A 20,489-nucleotide genomic window follows, 5' to 3' on the forward strand; every position below is an offset into this window, starting at 1 on the left:
GTGAGGGGCGTGATGTATACATTAATGAGTGCATGTGCTAACTAAACTATTGCAGAGAGCACATCAAGAAGCCATCACAACTACTTGCTAACATCACTTACTGTCTCCAAGGGAATACAGATTAATGCCCCTCAAGAGAAGGACAAGACTTCTAAGAGACCTGTATCAGAAAGCAGTGTCTGCCTTCTGTTTCCATGCCTCTGTGACCAGCAACCTGCTCTTAAAGCACAGCTATAACAGATATGTCAGGAACACACAGATCTACACTCCTGGAAATTGAAATAAGAACACCGTGAATTCATTGTCCCAGGAAGGGGAAACTTTATTGACACATTCCTGGGGTCAGATACATCACATGATCACACTGACAGAACCACAGGCACATAGACACAGGCAACAGAGCATGCACAATGTCGGCACTAGTACAGTGTATATCCACCTTTCGCAGCAATGCAGGCTGCTATTCTCCCATGGAGACGATCGTAGAGATGCTGGATGTAGTCCTGTGGAACGGCTTGCCATGCCATTTCCACCTGGCGCCTCAGTTGGACCAGCGTTCGTGCTGGACGTGCAGACCGCGTGAGACGACGCTTCATCCAGTCCCAAACATGCTCAATGGGGGACAGATCTGGAGATCTTGCTGGCCAGGGTAGTTGACTTACACCTTCTAGAGCACGTTGGGTGGCACGGGATACATGCGGACGTGCATTGTCCTGTTGGAACAGCAAGTTCCCTTGCCGGTCTAGGAATGGTAGAACGATGGGTTCGATGACGGTTTGGATGTACCATGCACTATTCAGTGTCCCCTCGACGATCACCAGTGGTGTACGGCCAGTGTAGGAGATCGTTCCCCACACCATGATGCCGGGTGTTGGCCCTGTGTGCCTCGGTCGTATGCAGTCCTGATTGTGATGCTCACCTGCACGGCACCAAACATGCATACGACCATCATTGGCACCAAGGCAGAAGCGACTCTCATCGCTGAAGACGACACGTCTCCATTCATCCCTCCATTCACGCCTGTCGCGACACCACTGGAGGTGGGCTGCACGATGTTGGGGCGTGAGCGGAAGACGGCCTAACGGTGTGTGGGACCGTAGCCCAGCTTCATGGAGACGGTTGCGAATGGTCCTCGCCGATACCCCAGCAGCAACAGTGTCCCTAATTTGCTGGGAAGTGGCGGTGCGGTCCCCTACGGCACTGCGTAGGATCCTACGGTCTTGGCGTGCATCCGTGCGTCGCTGCGGTCCGGTCCAAGGTCGACGGGCACGTGCACCTTCCGCCGACCACTGGCAACAACATCGATGTACTGTGGAGACCTCATGCCCCACGTGTTGAGCAATTCGGCGGTACGTCGACCCGACCTCCCGCATGCCCACTATACGCCCTCGCTCAAAGTCCGTCAACTGCACATACGGTTCACGTCCACGCTGTCGCGGCATGCTACCAGTGTTAAAGACTGCGATGGAGCTCCGTATGCCACGGCAAACTGGCTGACACTGACGGCGGCGGTGCACAAATGCTGCGCAGCTAGCGCCATTCGACGGCCAACACCGTGGTTCCTGGTGTGTCCGCTGTGCCGTGCGTGTGATCATTGCTTGTACAGCCCTCTCGCAGTGTCCGGAGCAAGTATGGTGGGTCTGACACACCGGTGTCAATGTGTTCTTTTTTCCATTTCCAGGAGTGTACCTTTCTTTGCAGCTTGTCATAGGTCTGTAGACTAGGCTATACAAACTCCTCTCAGGAAAGATTAGAACACTAATGGCTCTATCAATGATTAAATCAGGTGATGGATGTATGTCTCAGGGATGGAAGTGAATATACAATGAGCAGATGCGGCACAACATCATAGACTAACTGCTAAGCAGGAAGATATTCACCCTTCTGGCTTAAGCACATCACTATGCATGAAACAGTAGGTTGTGGAGGCAAGATCTTAGGTCTAGATGCTACTCACCCCTAAATTTTGAGTGAAGTAGTACCATAGAAACTATTCAAAGATTGTTTAAAGCTGTGACTGGTCTTTAAGTATTGGAAAATTTAATGTATAGTCATAATTAAGAGACTGAAAGGGAGGAAATCAGTAGATTGCAAGTGTTATAGGCCTGTTGGCCTCATGAATATGCTAAAAACATTCAAGAGTGCACTTCATGACTGATTTCAGAAATATGTGGTGCTTCTGAGGCTTAACTGGTGCCAGTTTTGTTTTAGGGAGGGGAAATACATTGATGTTGCCATCATTAGTTAGTAATTTGGTTCACAAATACATAGTTGCAAGAATGACCTTCTACAGCCTGTGGTGATGTGCAATGTATGTGTTCTTGAGAGGTGCCAGATTCCCAACAAACTATATCTTAGCCTCTGAGTTAACTGTCATGGGAGGGTAGTAAAATGTAATTCATGCATAATAAGATAATCAAACTTATTACAAAGAGATATCTACAAAAGTTAATCTGTGGCTCAATTTTCTGTGAGACGCGCCTCAAATGAATGTAATTTTTCAGTATGGGAAGTAACCTCGAGACGTCTCTTTGTCAACATCTAGTCAGAATGTTGCTATTTTTATAAAAAAAAGGACAAGACTTCTAAGAGACCTGTATCAGAAAGCAGTGTCTGCCTTCAGTTTCCATGCCTCTGTGACAGACAGCTTCCTGGTAGTGGTTTCAGTTGACTCCAGGACAGCTTTGGAGGAGAGAGCAGTACCGTCCTTGCTCAAATGTACCAGAGGTGCAGAGACAATAAATTGTCAGTAACAATAAACAAGATGACATACATGCTGCTGAAATGTAAGCTGTCCACTAATAAAGTAAATAAATAAAAACCTATAAGATTAGGAGGAAATTTTGATATGCAGACATCTATGTATATACCTAGGCAAAAAAATAATATCATATGTTACCAATGCAGCCTCAAAAGTATCTAAGGTGGTGCATAAGGTAATAACAAATGGAACTACCACCTACAGAATGCCATATTGGTACATATGACCTACAGGGGTGTTATACTTATGACCAGCACTAGCTTTGTGGCCATTGCATGGAATATCAGCTCTTAAGTGTCATACAGGACTATTTTGTAGGCAGGAGCAGATGATTGTGTTTACAAGGATTGCCAGAGCATTTGGAACCTTTCTACTACAGTCACTGCTTGAGATTTTAGGCATATTCTGAATAGGTATTACCACTAGGCATCTCGCTGCACAGGCACAGTAAGAGCAAGGTGGACAATGACCTGGCATTAACTAGTAATGGAATTTGCAATAAATTCCAGCTTAGGTACTGGCAGGTGGATGACAGTAAAGTGATTGGAACTCAGCTGATAAAGGTTGGTAGGTCTACAGAATCTTACTAAACATTAAGAAAACATTAAAGCTGTACCATGTCTCATTGTTCACCAGTGCACAGCCATTGCCTGCAGTGTCGATCTACAATCTAATGTTGACAAGGGAAATGTGGCAGCAAATTGGTTGATTCCCAGAAAACATTCTCTTCCAGTGTCTATTGAAAAGCCTACACAGATCAGGATGATATGAGAAAATACATTAAACATAACTGTTACAGACCCAGAGTTGTGGATGATTGTGGACAGGATATAAGATGCCATTTACTTTCAGTTCGTAATGAATACTCCTACAGGCATCAAGCAAATCCACAGAACAGGCTGAGAGTACACAAAGTGCAAGTGAAGAGTGATAAAGAAATCATTGAAGTACTTCTTGGACATGCAGTAGACTAAACACATTGGAGTAGACTGTCACCTTTGCATGCGTCATCGACACTGTCGTAAGTATCTCCTGTGGTTACTATGGATGTGAGCAACCATTGTGAAGTGGGTGGCACCTAATCATTTATGTCAACTCAAAGCAGTGGCATTTTAAAAATAATGTTATTTATAATGATTTACAACAGTTTTGTTTTGTAGAATATACAAGCAGTATAGGACATGGGGACTCAGGGTCAAAGTTTGCTTTATAAATCATTTGAACATTCCTCTGATTTGGTAGAATATACCACTAGACCTGCTTGTATTAATAATAAATCTAGTCACTGCTAATAGCAATTGTCATAGGCCCCTTTTCACATGTGAGCACACTCAAAGTTTCTGCCAGGGCATTCGCATAACCAGGAGTCTGGAGGTGCGAATCTGTACCTTGGGTTCTTCTCTTCTTGCTTTTTGGTTTCTGATTTCTGTTTACATTTTGTCAAACACATTTTTCCGAGTACTGTGAGCTGTAATATGATTACAATAATGAAGCTACTTGTATTATGTAAATTTCTCAGAGACATTGTGTGGATTCCAAATTCATCTTGGATAACAAGGCAATGAGTTTAATAAATGCAGCAATAAATAAACAATAATAATGTATGGAATTTTCAAAATGAAGAGGATCAGTTTTACATTGTCCACAGTTTAACAATATATAGATCAACTACTATTACTTGACAATACTTTCTACCAGAATATGTTGTAACAAACAGTTATTTCATATCATCAATAAACACTTCCAGGCTAAGTTGCCATGGTCGATCTGTAGAACTTCTTCTACAGCAACTTAGCCCGGAAGTGTTTACTGATGAAGACGCCGGCCGTGAAAGCCTACATGGAATGAGTTATTTCATATGTTATATTTTATGTTGGTAACTAAAGGGTAGCATTTCAGGTAACAAGAAAATTCAAATTCAGATTATAAGGATATTTATTGTAACTTTATTAAACATATTTTAACATGTAACAAATCTCATTAATTTTTGGGCCTGAGACAATTTTCATAATCTCACTAAATGCTTTGTAGTAACAGAATTCACTGTGACTGAAATATGACCACTCTAGTGAACATTACATATGAGAAAAATCATATGTATCAAAATATTTGAACACTGTGAATACGTTAACATGATCTTTACATAGAAACATAACAGTACTTCTCTAAATTCAACTTAAGCTTTCTCATAAAATTAGATACTGCACACTGCATGAATCAGTCCTACATTCCTCTGAGGTATTCTGTATTTTCATTTGTTTTCTGCTCATCTTGGGATTTTGTAAACTTGCATGAATAATTATAAGACATTTGAGCCAGTTCACTGAACGGTATCAGCTGTTTATCATGCTCATTCATATATTAGTCAAAGGCAGCTCTGTTGCCTGTGACTGAATCTTTGATTAATCAAAGAAATGCCATGATCACCTCAAATACACTTCGTGTGTTTTTGTAGAACAGTGGCATTTCTGATACGAATGCTGTCAACATTTTTCCTGTCAACTCTAAAGAAGAACTCATTTGAAATAAATTTAATGAGATCCGCTTATGTAAAATATTTTCATCGGCTATTAATTTCATGTAGAGCTTTTAAAAAGAATTTTTTTCAGATATCACAAATAGAGATTAAAAACCAGGGAATAACACATTTGCTCTAACTGTCAATAAGGATTTCATTTCATGATAAAGATAACTTTAGTAAAATATTTCATAACGTATTTGAAATGCACATGATTTCATACAATTCACTTTGAAAGAAGCAAGAACATCACTTCTGACTCTAAAGTCTCAAGGGAAAGCAAGTTCTCATACAAGTTGTTAGTGTGTGATGTTATTTATTTATATTACAGATTTATTTTTCCATAAACTGGTTATGCATTCCTTTTTCTTTGCAGCTGGGATGTAGCATTTCCTGCCTTTTGTCTCTAGTAGTGCAAAATTTTGAAAGTTCAAATGGGGACATATTTGTCACCACAACTACAAGCTATATGTTCTTTCTTCTTTTACTTAGAGTAAATTACATTGCTACAATTCATTCATTTGCTCATAACTGATCACATAACTAAAGCAAAACAGAGATGAAACAATACTCACATGGGTTTTATGACCCTCTTTGCATAATTATCTGATGTATTAATGTAGCTCTAAAGAAGATGTATTTCCAGTATCTAAAAGTTTTAGGCATACTGCAACAGTTTGACTGCATTAATAGTAACTAGATCTTCTCAACAAATAATTTGTACATGTTTTTTGTTGACTAGGTACAGATACTTTCTCAGATGAAGAAGAGCTATAAAAATATACTATTTTGCAAAATAAAATTATTATATAATTTAATTGTAATTTACATGGTATTTACATCAACAATATATTCAATATATTACATAATTTTGACAATACTTTACATTTTCTTTGGTTTAATGGCTATAATTGGTATATTGTTTTGATTATCGCATCTGATGTCACCAGTGTCAAGAGTAGATTGTCATCAGTATCATCTGTAAAAAGAAAAATCATTGCATTTGTGAGGACCATGGTGTAGGTGAGTTTCTATTACAACCAGAAAGCAAAAGCATTCTGAAACACTTTGTTCCATACATTCATGTGTGTAATAAGTAGAAATAATGTTAATACAATGCTTCACAGAAAAAAATAAATTACCTCTTCCAGTGAAATTGGGTTGCCCTTCATTTTTGTATCTAAGCTGTGATACCTTTCTGTAAAAATAGAAAATATATCTTTAAGTATCTGACAATATGATAAGTATTTATATCACAAATAGTCTAAAGCAAATATTTATGATTCTATTTTCAAATGACATACTTTCAGTCACAGTCTCATCAGTTAGTACAAATAAAATGACAAAGAGTTATCTGCATTCATATGTATTAGACACACTAACCATGTGCAAGATGGAGCCGAACCATTGCCATAATAAAACATTCTGATGTTAGTACCCTATTTTTGGCAAATCTCAGCACAAGACATTCAAGCACTTTATTACTTGCAGTGCTTCCAGCTTCCCACAAAAGGGGTCTCAGGTTATAACTGCTAGTTTTACTATTGTGACCCTTGTCAAACTTCTGGAAAGCTATCTGTGGACAAATAAATGACACTTGTTTTATTAACACATATAAAAAAGTAATTAAAATGAAAAATATGGATTATATTTAAGCTAGTATATACTGTACAGTATTTGTTTGTTGAGAGTTTAAAAGGGAAGCGTAGGCAACAGCTGACTGAAACAAGCAAAAAAGAAATAGAGTATGTGTGGGTAGCTTTGAAAGATGAAATAGTGAAGACAAAGAAATAGGTGAAAAGGAAAGGACTTGGAAACTGCAAGAGGTATTAAATTTAATTTATGAAAGGAGAAAACATAAAAACAATGCAAATGAAGTAGGCTAAAGGGAAAATAGATGTCTAAAAAGTGGGACTGACAGAAACTGAAAAACAGCAAATCAGGAGTGCCTGGAGAAGTGATGTAAAGCTATAGAAGCATATATGAGTACAGTAACATCATATGTCACTTACTAAAGATATGTATGGAGAATAAGGCTGTAGGAGTATTAACAACAGTTCAGATGGCAAGTTGGTACTAACAAAAGAAATCTGAACAGTGATGATAATATTATAGAGGGGGAAGAGGAAGCAGATGAAAATGAGATGGGTTATGATCCATCAGAAGAAGAATTCGGTAGATCACAGAAAGATCTAAGCCTAAACAAGATACATGGAATAGATAGCTTTCCCTAGAAGTTATTAAGATTTAGGAGAACCAACATGATGAAAGAATATCAAAGAAGGCAGTTGCTGAGAGGTGCGAGTATAAGCAAACTATTACTTTAACAAGACAAGGTTACTAAATACAAGCACCAATAATCCTCAGGAGAATTGATTGACTGGTAGAAGCTAATCTGAGGGGTAGTCAGTTTGGGTTCCCTGAAATGTAGAAACATGTGAAGCAATACTAATCCTACAATTTATCTTAGAAGATGGAATGAAGAAACATAAACTTACATTTGTCGAATTTGTGGATTTACAATAAGCTTTTGGCATCACTCCCTGGAATTATGTAGCTATCAGGGATAAAGCATGTAGAGTGAAAGATTACCTACAACTTTTACAGGAATCAAACTGCAGCTTTAAGCATCAAAAAACGCGAAAGCGAGGCAGTAGTTGAGAATGTGGTGTAACAGAGTTGTACCCTACCCTCATGTTATTCAATACATACACTCAGCAGCAAAACAGGAAACTTGGAATGAACATAAAAATTCAGATGGAAGTAATAAAAACATAAAGTTTGCCAATGGCAGCCAAACTTTATCAAGACAGACAAAGGATTTGGAAGATCAGGTGAATGGAATGGATGGTGTCTTAAAAAGAGTTGATAAGATTAATATCAACAAAAGTTAAAAATGGTTAATGGACTTGAATCAAATTAAATAAGGTGTTGGTGAGAAAATTTGATTGGGAAATGGGAGGTTAAAAATAGTACCCAAGTTTTAGTCTACTATTTGGGCAACAAAATAACTGGCAATGGCATGAGTAGAGACGGCATAAAATGTAGTAGACAGCTAATAGCAAGAAAAATTTTCATGAAATGGAGGCCTATGTTAACATAAAATATAAATTTAAGTATCAGGAAATCTTTTCTGGAAGTATTTGTTATGAGTGTAGCCTTATATGGAAATAAAATGTCCATGAGAAACACTACAGACAAGAAGACAATAAAAGCTACAGAATAACTGAGAAGATTAGACAAGTGGATCACATAACTAATGACAAAACATTGAGCTGAATTGGGGAGAAAAGAACTTAATTGCATAACATGACTAAAAGGAGGGATAGGTTCATAGGATATATTCCAAGCCATCAGGGTGTAGTCACTTTGGTAATGGAGTATGGAGAGTAAAACTTGTAGAGAAACACCAAGGCTTGCCTGCTTGACTACAATAATGACATTCAAGTGGATGTAAGTCACTGTACTTGTGCAAAGATGGAGAAACTAATATAGGATACACTAATGTGGGTAACATGATCAAATTAGTTCAAGACTGAAGACAACAATGTACCGTGTTTCTACAGTATAACTTTCCTTAGAAACACAAATGTAGAAGTTAAATCATAAGCAATAAACTGCAATCACATAATATAATATCACTTCTGTCCTGACAATGACTTGCTGCAATATGTTTAGTTTTGTGGTTTTACATGTAGCATTTTATATAATTATTTTGTTGTTCATATGAGAGTTGCCAAGAAAGTAATGCACAACTTTTTTTTTCTCACCCGTAAACAATACTATGAATGTAAATATAAAATATGTATTACTAGAAGTCTCCTGAGGTAGTGTGATAAGTTTCTGTCACTTCCAACAGATAGCGTAGCTGCAGGACTGTTTGTAAACAGTGTCTGTAGGTGATGTATGTTGCAAGCAACATGCCATCATTGAATTTCCACTGCAGAGAAAGAAACTGTGGGGAGTATTCACAAACGCTTGTGCAAAGTCTATGGAGCATCTGTTGTTGACGGAAGTGCAGTTAGTTGCTAGGCAGGGAGGTTGAGATCATCAGAAGGTGGTTTGGCAGAGCTCCATGATTTGCAGCAGTCAGGGAGACCATCCATGGCTGTCACACCTGACATGTTGCAGCGAGCTGATGTTGTCATTCATGAGGGCAGACGAATTATGACTTGACAGTTGGCACTGCATCTGTCTGTCATCAAAGGAAGTGTGGATGCAATTATCCGCACTCTTGGATATTCAAAAGTGTGTGCAAGATGGGTTCCGCGGTGTCTAATGATGGATCACAAATCGCACAGAAAAACATTTGTTTTGATTTATTGCAACATTTTGAAGCTGAGGGGGAGGCCTTCTCGTTGCGGACTGTGACCGGTAATGAAACCTGGTTTCACCATTTTGAACCCAAAACAAAATGACAGTCAATGGAATTGTGCCATTCCCACTCACCACAGAAGAAAAAATTCAAAGCAACTGCTTCCACTGGTAGGGTTATGACCACTGTGTTCTGGAAATGTGAAAATGCGATTCTCATTTTGATGTGATGCCAAGAGGCAGTACCATTAATTCAGATGCATATGTCGACACGTTAACAAAACTCAAGACAAGATTCTGGCAACTTCACTGCCACGACAACCCAGGAGATGTTTCGCTGCATCATGATAATGCTCAGCCCCACACAAGTCTGAGGACTGCTGAACATATTGCAAAACTGGATTGGACAATGTTACCCCATCCACCCTACAGCCCTGACCTAGCCTCCTCAGACTTCCACTTGTTTCGACCATTAAAGGATCAAATTCATTGAAGACGTTTTGAGGATGATGAGGAGGTGATTCACACAGTGAAGAACTGGCTCCGCCACCCAGACAAGGGTTGGTACTGACATGGCATACATGCCCTACTTTTGTGGTGCATTACTTTCTGGGCAACTCTCATATCTTCTGTTATCAAGTAGGTACTCACTTGAGCAAAATGTATCTGTTCTGCATATTTGTAAAAGATTTATTACGTCAACTAGTGAGTGATAAAATATCTGCATTGTCTACATAATTTCAAGAATCTCCTATTATTCAGGGCTACCTTATGTTGAAGCAATAACCAGCAGCCATTTCAGCAGCCCAAAAAGCAATAAAAGCAGTTCAGAAGGGAAGAGGTGCCTGCAGGGCAAATATAGAGTTCCTGTTTCAGGAAGCTGTAAAAAGTAACCACTGCTAAGAGTGATATCAAATTTGAACAGAATATTATTGAAGAGGGGGGAGACATTATGGAAACAAAGGAATTGATGAAAATTTTACCACACTGTAATTAACTGATATGCAAAATAAAAGATGGTGGTACAGGCTGTTCCTAAGTTTGCATCTGAGATGCTTGGCATGACTGACTTAATGCAGGATCATGTGCTGCTGGCAAAGCTCTTGTACAAGAATGGTGACTGTGTACCAGCAGTAGCTCTGCAGAAGTCCTGGACACTCAAGGGAATGAAAAAAGGTCCTAATGTCTGCCAAGGGTCAGGAGAAAATTATTATGTAATTCAAAAAGATAGATTCTTTTGAAGTGCAGTGTGGAAGAGAAAGGAAAACAGGTGATCTGATGTTGGTGGAAGATGTGGTCACAGCATTGCAGGAGGGGTCGAGCAGTGCTGTGCGAACATGCAATGCATGAGGAATTGCCTGAATTTCAGACATGCCTCTGATCATAAAATTCTATGAAACATCCTGCATTGCTATCCACATAAAATTATGCATGTTCAGGATTTGCTTCTTGCTTACCTGTGAGTAATACAAATGTTTGCACTACAATCCATCTCCAAGGGCAAGAGTTCTAGAACATGGGCAATGGTATATCCATTTGCACATCAACTGGCGCCACTTCAATCTGCAAAGGCAGCTGTTCAGTGTGGGATGATGGCATCATTTTTTTGAGGTGTGGGATTCTGCAGATTCTGTTACATGTATGATCACCACTAAACATTATGAGAGCCTTTCGTGCACCAGCATCATTCCAATCCTTCAGCAGCATGATAGGACCATTTTTACACAAAAGCGTGCTCCTGCACACATTTTGCAACCAGTGAAACAGCTGCTGCTGGGGAGTTTTGGGAATGCTAGAATTATCAGCCACCATTTTTGTACAGCTTGGGCATCCAGATCTGTGGAGCTTTTAATCTGTGAATTTGTTAATCTTTCTCCTCTGAGAAAGAAGTCTTTGCATCATGGAGCAGAAAAATGGAAACAGTGAAATCACTAACCAAAAGTGTCCACAAGAAGAAGTCAACATCAGTCAGTGGCAAGATGCGACATTACTGCCTACAGTAATATGATTGTAGGCCCTACATGACACAAAATGCCTTGCTATGAATAGAAAAGGTCTGATCAAGAAAATATAAATAAGAGAGAGAGACAGATCTTGAACAAAATTCTAGAGCTGATCAAAGAAAATAGTGAATTAAGGGGACAACACCACCATGAACTTTATACATGTGTAGAAAATACCTGTATGACTCCTACAAGGTTTAGCAGTTGAATCTTCCATTCAAGGTAGAAAAGGGCCAGCAAGAAATGCGATAATGCTGGAGGATAAGCAAAAACACATTACACTGAAGAATAAAGTCCAGAAGGTCTTGGTTTTCCAAGAAATGATAAACCTACAAACCTGCAAAACATGGACAGAAGCAAAGAAGGAAAAGCACAGAAAAAGAATATGCGAATACTGGAATAAAGTTAAAGCTCAAGTTCAAGGAAAAGGAAAAGTTAACTTGAAATAAATTGGTCCAGAGACAGAAAATAAAAAAAAGAAGAAAAAGAAGGAGAAATTGTTAGATTTGGTAAAAGGTGAAAGTCTCAGAGTTCAAGTTTAAGAATAAAACAAAATGCAAAATACAAATAATGAAACATCACAAATTAATTTTCAGAAAAATATCTAAGGAAAAACAGGAGAACTTTAGGGGAGCACTAAATCCAGTCTAGGAAATTGAATAATACAGATTTCAAACTACAGGAGGAGACTTTTCTGTTATGTTGGAGCTGTAAGTGACAAAATGATACATCAATTACCCCTCTTTTTGGCTGTGTTCCTGTCCAGAAGTCACTGACTACAAGAATGAATTCACATGACTTACAGTAGAGCATACAGATTTCAGAAAGTACTGAAATTATTTATTTATGAACTGAAATGAAATTATTGAGTTGTGAACTGCAGTACATGATGTGGTACTTAAATGGAAAGGGGTCTGTATTTTCTGTCATGTTTCATAATGACAATAATTATTGTGAAGATGACATTACAGTTTGTAACCTTTAGCCTGGTTTGATCTTTTTTATGTTTAATTTATTTATTTGTTTGTAACTGAGAGTTTAACAAACTGAATTCAGGTGTTCATAAAAATATAGAATGTATCCCAACTATGGATACACTTTAAATTTGGGCCTTTCTGTATCATATTTCAAAGAAAATAAACAAGAGAATATTTTCTAGAGTGCCATACTTAGAGACTCAATGTGATCTCTTACATGTATTTACAGAATTAGTGATAGTGTTAGTTGTATGCCAAAATAATTTGTGCATAAAACAGGAACAACTGTACACCATGCTTCAGAAGGAATATAAATAAATTGCAGTTCCAGATGAAATTTTGTAACACAGCAAGTGAATATCTTGTATGATACTAGTTACAGAGTGTACATTTTTGTAATGAATAGTGATTGGCGTCTGGAGAGTTTTAGGGACACAATGTAATTTATGAATACCGTTTCTCTGAACAGACTGTATGGGTAGGCTGTGGGATATAGCTGTTTCTTGTTAATGCTGGATCCAAAGTCCATCTGTGAGGATGTCAGTGCAGAATAGCATTCATAAATATGACCACTTAACACTGCAAGATTTGTTGTAATTCATTGGCAAGTTATTTGTTTAGCTCACAAAGATATCAAACTCAACGTACACTATTGTATGTATATTTTGCTTAATGTCAGACAAATGTTCAAAGTAAAATCAGAGACCACTAATGTAGGCACTGCAGAACTACCACAGTGTTCTGATGTAAGAGAAAATGTTGTGTGAAAATAAAGACACATCTGTGTAATTAGTTAGTAAATGATCTGTTTGAATGATAGTCTTCAATTATCTGTCTCAAATACTCCTAAACAGCAGTAGCAACACACTTAAAATTAATGGTGGGCACATGTAACAATTCCTGAGGATCAAGCACTATAGGTGTGTTCCCCCATGTATCAACAGTATTGCACTGTTAACATTCTCCCATTTTTACAGTGAGACATAATAGGCATTCATGTTGGGGGGGAGGGGGGGGGGGAGGACTCTACATTTATTAGCCTTGAAAACCATCTCAGGCTTAGTATCAACATGTAAACAGATATTATTTGGCATACAAATTGATATACACCTTTGAAATGAGTCTCTAGAGCAGTAAAAAAACATTATAGATGAGTTACAAAGATTTGGTTCCACTGTCTCCATACTCATCTGTATTAATTGTAACAAATGTCTTTATCAAAGAACTTCATGAAAAGTTTTGTTGAATTTTTTGCAGGTCTCAATAAAAGTCTCATCACTCAGATTTTAGTCATGAGCAAAGAAATCCATTACATTTCTTGCACTTTCATAAGGTACATAAATATCTGGTAAGGTGTTCTCTTCTGTACAATGAATCATACTGAGACACTTTAAATATGATTCTTTTTTAGACATACTAGGATTTCAGCTTCAGTATCTGTAGCATCATGTTAGTGCACATACATATTCATTTATTCATCATTTTATATAAATCCCTCATGAAAGAAAATATTTATGATTGAACCAGTTATTGTCCTGATACTGGTACACATTATCCAAGAAACACGTCACAGCAATCGAAACTTCTTTTCAGGTGAATGCTGGATGGTTTCTTCCCAAGGGGCTCAGTTGATATCCTCTGCAATCTTTGATACTTTGAGCTAATTAATTAACTGGACCGATAAAAAGCCTATTCAACAAACAGTGGCAGGAGAAAACATATAAATATAGTTAAGTAAAAGTACAAGATTTCAGAGGCAGTGGCTCCTTCTTCTGACAGAATCGTTGAATGGGAACGAAGAGAGATGAAGGAAAAGGACTGGCCAGGTTTAGGAAATGGCGAGAGTTACCAGAGGGGCTGAGAAGGAAAGACAGATATGTGACACTAGATATGGTGTTACTGGTGTGGAACATGTGGGCAAATGGCTCAACTTCCACAATGAACAATTATATTGTGCTCTGCCACAAGAATCAGAAGCTGCTACTTGAATTATACTCACTGCAGTACCCAAAGTGGTAAAGGGTGGTTGTGGCTTATAGCTTAAAATGGACCTACGTCAAGTTCTGCTCCAGTTATACATCACACAAATCAAGCACAGCATTACACACAAAGGCCAGAACCGAGAGATGAAGTACATTAGAGTATGAGTGCAAAGGAAAGATGAGAGACATTAGAGTATTACAGAAGATCTTCATTCTGCACTAATAAACAAATATGGTGAAATGCCTTACCCTCCAGAATTGTAGCATGTGCATCAGCACCGGTATATCCAGGAGATTAATACGTCCACTAATATTAGAATCTCTCAACATGATTAAGCTTTTACATAATTCCAGACTAGGTTTTTCTGACAAGTAAGCTGAAATAAAAAAACACAAAATTGTAAGTACACATTAAAATGGTGTACCCTGTTTTTGATTTTTTTTTTAATTTCTAATATTTGCCTTACCTTTCCAATGGGCTTTCAAAATTTTCTGTAACTGTGAAGCATCTACTTCAGGAGGATACTTAAGCAACAGCTTTGACACCATATTCTTCCCATCAGGCTGAAATAAATGATGGAATTAGTAAAAACAACAGCACTTTAAGACTATTACATTACAAGAATTAACAAGAGCAGGAACAGTAATTTGTGTAGACTGTTGTATGGAAAGAGTACTCAAAAACAATTAAGAGCTATGCACTATAGAATTATTGCTTAAAGCTCCTGCATTGCAGTGAGGTAAGTTCATTATAAATTAACTGACACAGCCTTATGTCTTATGGTAATTGCAAAGTTTCCAGTGCAGCAACAATTTAATGCATTTTTACTTCTGAAAATCCTATAGAATCTTTCACAAGAGTTTAAAAATTTTACAAAACAGCCAACTTGTTCAGGAACACTGATGCCAAAATTTTCTTTTGCACAAAAGGGAAGTTAGCAAACCATAGAGCTTCTAATATAAAATTGGACATAGTGACAAAGATAAAATACAAAGGTTGCAAAAACTTCCTACCTACTATATTGGGCAACGAGGTAGGAGCTCAAAACCCACTTTCATAGAACATGTAGCTGAGTTTTATCTAATCCACTTTGATAAGAAAGCAATACATGACCATAGACAAGGTATCTCAAACATTTAGGATCAAAATTATACCAATTGTAGTGGATTCTAAAGTGAGTAATTTAGTATAAGAAACTATATTTCAATAATAAATGGGTTTTTATTGATGTAAATAGCATACACCATATAGTTACAGCTTCAGCCCATAGCCACTGTTCAACTTGATAAATGCCAGTCTCAGTGCTTTCATTATGACATAATCCAGTGCCGGAACTGAACTTGGGGTTCAAAATTAATTGCGCACTTTGCTTACACACATGGTTTACAGTGAGAGTGTGACTGCTTCTCTAACATTACTTTCCACACAGTGTTCTTCAAAATGCACATTTCATGGGCAGTTTCAGGGGTACTCATATTTTAATCTTATCCCACATGATCCAACATCATCTCCTCAAACTCCACTGAATGAACAATTCTTTGCCAAGAAACCTGGCCAACTTTACATAGCTTGAACAAGCTATGTTCTCATAAGTTTCTATTCAAAGCAATTTTTTTCCAATTCAGATAACACATTGACATAAAACTTTTGTTGGTTTAGTTGTTCAGCTTTCCAAGCACCACACCCTGCTGCATTATACTAATGGCATGACTGAAGATTTCAGTCAGGAGAAGTAATCCATCTTTTGCAATCAGTTATGGTAACAGTGGTAAACTCCACCATAGACACACAACATACAATTGCATATTGTTTTCCAAGGTGACATCATCAATGATGGTATGGGAGGAAGTTGTTCGTTGTGAAACATGAACTATTTACATAAATATGTCTCATAGACATTTAATACATTATATTTATTTCCAGCCTTTCAAGCCCTAGCCCAATATATGCAGTTTTGGATCCTCTGCTGTCTGTATAATTTTCAGTGTAAATGTTTTGGCAATTCTATACACCGCTCTGAATATTTAGTAAACGAGTGAGATGAGAATCTTGGAACATATGTAAATCATGGGGAGAACAGAAAAGCATACTGATGCTTTTAAAGCACTGAAAATTTATTTTCACTTGAAAACATTTTAGACCATGTATTGTGTACTTCAGCATTAAAATCTGGTCATCTATTTGGTAGTTGTTACAGTGGATCAGGATCATCACTTAAAGACTACATATTCGATTTTGTAAGAAACAGTACATAAGCTAATGAAAAACTTAGCTTCAGAATCTGCATATTTATAAAAAGTCGTTACCTTCTGTGAATTTGTAGCTCATTAGAAAGATTACCAGATGGAATATTCTCAATGCACTTTAAATCTTCTCAGGCTTATTGTGGTAAGATATAATCCAAGCATGAAATACATTTCACAAGAGAGTTAAAGGGTACACTTTTCTGGAACTCCATAATTTTCCTCCATTGTGATGCAGAAGTTTGAACTTTTGCTCAAAGATGCCTATAAAGGAGCAAAAATGTGGTCCCCTGTAATGTCACCTTCGAGCTCAGCAATGCTTCAAACAGCAAGGTGTCAACAGATTAACAGATTGGGAAACAAAAGCGAGAAGTTCATGTCGACTGTAAGGTGTATTAATGATGTCACACTAGACTAAATTTCATCACAATTCTGCCCAACACTACTGTGGATGTGTCATACACAGGGAAGCTTGTCACCCTCTCCTCCCCCCCCCCCCCCCCCCCCAACACCGACATCTCCTGTGTTTTCTTGATGCCCACGTGATGGAGGTCAGAACCATGATGCCCAGTGTTGTAACCATGTGGGTTTTTTACGGGTGGACAAGGAAGGCTTTTCAGACACACCGTGACTCAGAACACACAAAAAGAGCTCAGGAGATGGCATAAAGGAATGAAAATACCCCATTCCTTAGGATCTTCATTTATACTCTTTTTGCAGTCAAAAGTGACAGTTTGCAGTGAAATAAACAACAGAATAACATTCTGGACAGCTTTTGATATTACTGACTCCCATCTGATGATTTAACCCTTCTCTAAAGGTGTGGCCCAGTTGCAACTCACCTGAACTTGATCTGACCCCTCTGGAGTGTAGCACGATCACAGTTTTTTTCATCTGTGCAGCTTTGTTGAGCACTCTGAAAATGTTTGTGTACCACAATGATCATGCATTGATTTCTAGCACAGGCAACCTCTCAACAGCCTTCAGCTGAGTGGCACTATAGCATTACTATAGCATTGCTCTAGCACCTGCTTGCAAGCTTACAGAATTTAAGGGGTGTTGAATGGTTCTAAAAATCAGTCAAGAATTTTCTCTATACAGGTACAGTTTTAAATTGCTCAACGAAAGTTCTAGTGTGGCACTAAGAGTGTTGTGAAATGGTGTAGTCTAAGGAAGAGCCTCTATCATTTTATTTATGTATGCTTCAATGATCACACCACAGGAGGGCATGAAACAAGAGGGCTAAAACACATAAACACCCACTGCTACTGTGGATCACATTCAGAAGATGTCAAATGCTTTTCAACAACCTCTGGTGCTTCCGCCTGTATACCAGAGCAAAAATTGCAGTTATGCTATACTCCAAAGGGGTCAGATCATGTTCAGTGGAGATGCAACTGCAAAATGTTCTTAGAGAAAGGTCAAATCATCTGAGAAGTGTAGCAGTGTCAAAGGTTGTCAAGAACATCAAACTGCAAATCGTCATTTCAAACCACAAACGTGTGTAAATGAGCACCCCAAGGGAAGGGATGGTTTAATTGATGCTCTCTATGCCATCTCATGAGGCATTTTCATGTTCATTATAAGTGTTCATGTATCTTAAATGCTTTTGTCACCACCCACAAGAAAACCACATGATTTCTACACTGGGCATCATGATTCTGACCACCATCACAGAGATGTCAAGAAAAGGGGTGAGATGTGGGGGGGGGGGGGGGGGATGAAATTCCAATCGTGTAACATGTCATGGTGGGTAAAATTCTGACGAAATTTGTTGCCAATGTGACATCACTAATCCAACTTACAGCTCATATAGACTTCTGAGTACATATATACAAATCCAGCAACCACAGGCCCTACAGACCATATGCTGCTTCCACAAATTGCCTCCATTCCTTTCTGTTTTGTGCTTAGTTCCTCTAGGTGTCTTCAATCTCTAGGGCTACCAGGTCCTTCAACAGCTGCCTTGGCCATCCTATGGGGCATCTGGCGTTTGGTTTCCCTCAAATGGTTTCTTCGCCTGTCTTTCTTCTGCAATGTGGGCTACATGACCTGCCCACTCGATTCTTTTGCTCTCCAATTTCCTTAGTGTTGTTGGCTGTTGCATAAAGAGGTAGATTTTCTCATTCATCCCCCTCTCCACTCCTTGTTATCTAAGATTGGCCGTTATGTAAGATTGGTCCCCACATCTTCTGCATTACTCTTCTCTCATACATTAATAGTTTTTCCTTTTCACATTTTGTCATGGCCCAGGTTTCTGAACCAAACATGACTGCTGGTCATATCACTATGTTATAGATTCTCATCTTAGTATTCGCTGATATGGATTTTGAGCTGAGCAACTCCCTGAGGGAATACATGCATTTCATTCCCACTACTATTCTTTCCTCGAGGCCCATTTCTATGCTGTTGTTGCTGGTAAACCAAGATCCCAAGTATCTGAACCTCATGCGATCTATCTCAAGAAATTCTTGCTCTTGTTTTCTTCATCACAATTACATGAACTCCATTTGTCTTGATTCACCTTAAGCACAACCTTCTGTGTGTAATCATCCATTTTTCAGGTAAGTTTCTTTCAACTCATGGATTGATTCACTTAGCATTATTATATCAACTGCATATGTGAGACAATTGAAATTATCATCCATCTGCACTCCAGTTCATTTCTGTTGCCTACATTCCCTTATTACTGTATCTAAGATGAAACTGAGCAGAATGCATTAGAGAGCATCCCTTTTCCTGAGACCTGTCTCAAACCTTCCTGATGTGACCCCTCCGAAATGCACTTCCGCCCTTGATCCATTCATAAAAGTTTGCAACATTCTCACTAGCTTCTCAGAGGTTCTGAAATCATACAGGCTATCATATAGGCTATGCTGTCATATGTATGAAGAAAATTGATGAACAGACCATAAATGTTTTTATCACATTTCCTGTGCTTTTAAAAGAGTTGTCTTATAGTGACCTTTTATTGGTCAGTTTGGTTGAAAACCAGCTTGTATTCCTGTATGTTGTTACCTATGAAGGTTGTAATTTTCTGAGGATAATAATAGGCATCTTGGAAGTTTGTGGACTTGGAAGTGACCATTGCATAGCTTCAATGTATTTGAGACCTTCTAGGAAGAAAAAAAAAAAAGTAATTTGTGATAAGCTGATTTTCCTGAACACTGTTGGAATGAACATTTCTGAGCTCACAGCAGGCAAGAATTTATGTACTAATTCCGGTCTGGAAAATTAGCTAAGGTTTTAACTTCATGAAAGCACCACATTATATGCTTTAAATTATTCTAATACTACAACTAATAATAATAATAATAATAATAATAAAATTTAATTTAATAGTCACAACATTTAAGCAATTTCCCATAAATATTTTGGCATGCAAAATGGAATCTTCAATTTTAAAACTGAAAAAAAAAAACAACTTTGTAACAAACTGACAGAAAAATATGACCTCTAAAGTCAAAAGTGATGGAAAATATTTGCAGTAGGTTTCTACAAGTTGCTGGTAAACCAAGATCCCAGGTATCTGAACCTCATGCCATTTATCTCAAGAAATTCTTGCTGTTCTTGTCTTCCTCGTAATTGCATGAACTCCGTTTGTCTTGATTCACCTTTAGTGCAACTTTCAGTGTTTAGTCGTCCATTTTTCAGCTACATGTTTCTACAAGTGTCCATTATGAAATAAAG

General features: G+C 38.1%; 1 protein-coding gene across 1 annotated transcript in view; it reads right to left on the reverse strand.

Annotated features, from left to right (window-relative positions):
- Positions 1-4,736: 4,736 nt before the first annotated feature.
- The window catches only part of LOC126457894 (calpain-9-like), a 1,049,120-nt gene continuing 1,033,367 nt past the window's right edge, over positions 4,737-20,489 (reverse strand). Inside the window, exons 12-16 of the mRNA XM_050094564.1 lie at positions 15,023-15,119; positions 14,805-14,932; positions 6,663-6,855; positions 6,422-6,477; positions 4,737-6,258 (exon numbers count right to left, since the gene is read on the reverse strand). Coding sequence (XP_049950521.1) covers positions 6,232-6,258; positions 6,422-6,477; positions 6,663-6,855; positions 14,805-14,932; positions 15,023-15,119 — 501 coding nt within the window. The 3' untranslated portion in view covers positions 4,737-6,231. The remainder of the gene's footprint in view (positions 6,259-6,421; positions 6,478-6,662; positions 6,856-14,804; positions 14,933-15,022; positions 15,120-20,489) is intronic.

This window comes from Schistocerca serialis, chromosome 2 (assembly GCF_023864345.2).
Source record: "Schistocerca serialis cubense isolate TAMUIC-IGC-003099 chromosome 2, iqSchSeri2.2, whole genome shotgun sequence".
NCBI classification, from domain to species: Eukaryota; Metazoa; Arthropoda; class Insecta; order Orthoptera; family Acrididae; genus Schistocerca; species Schistocerca serialis.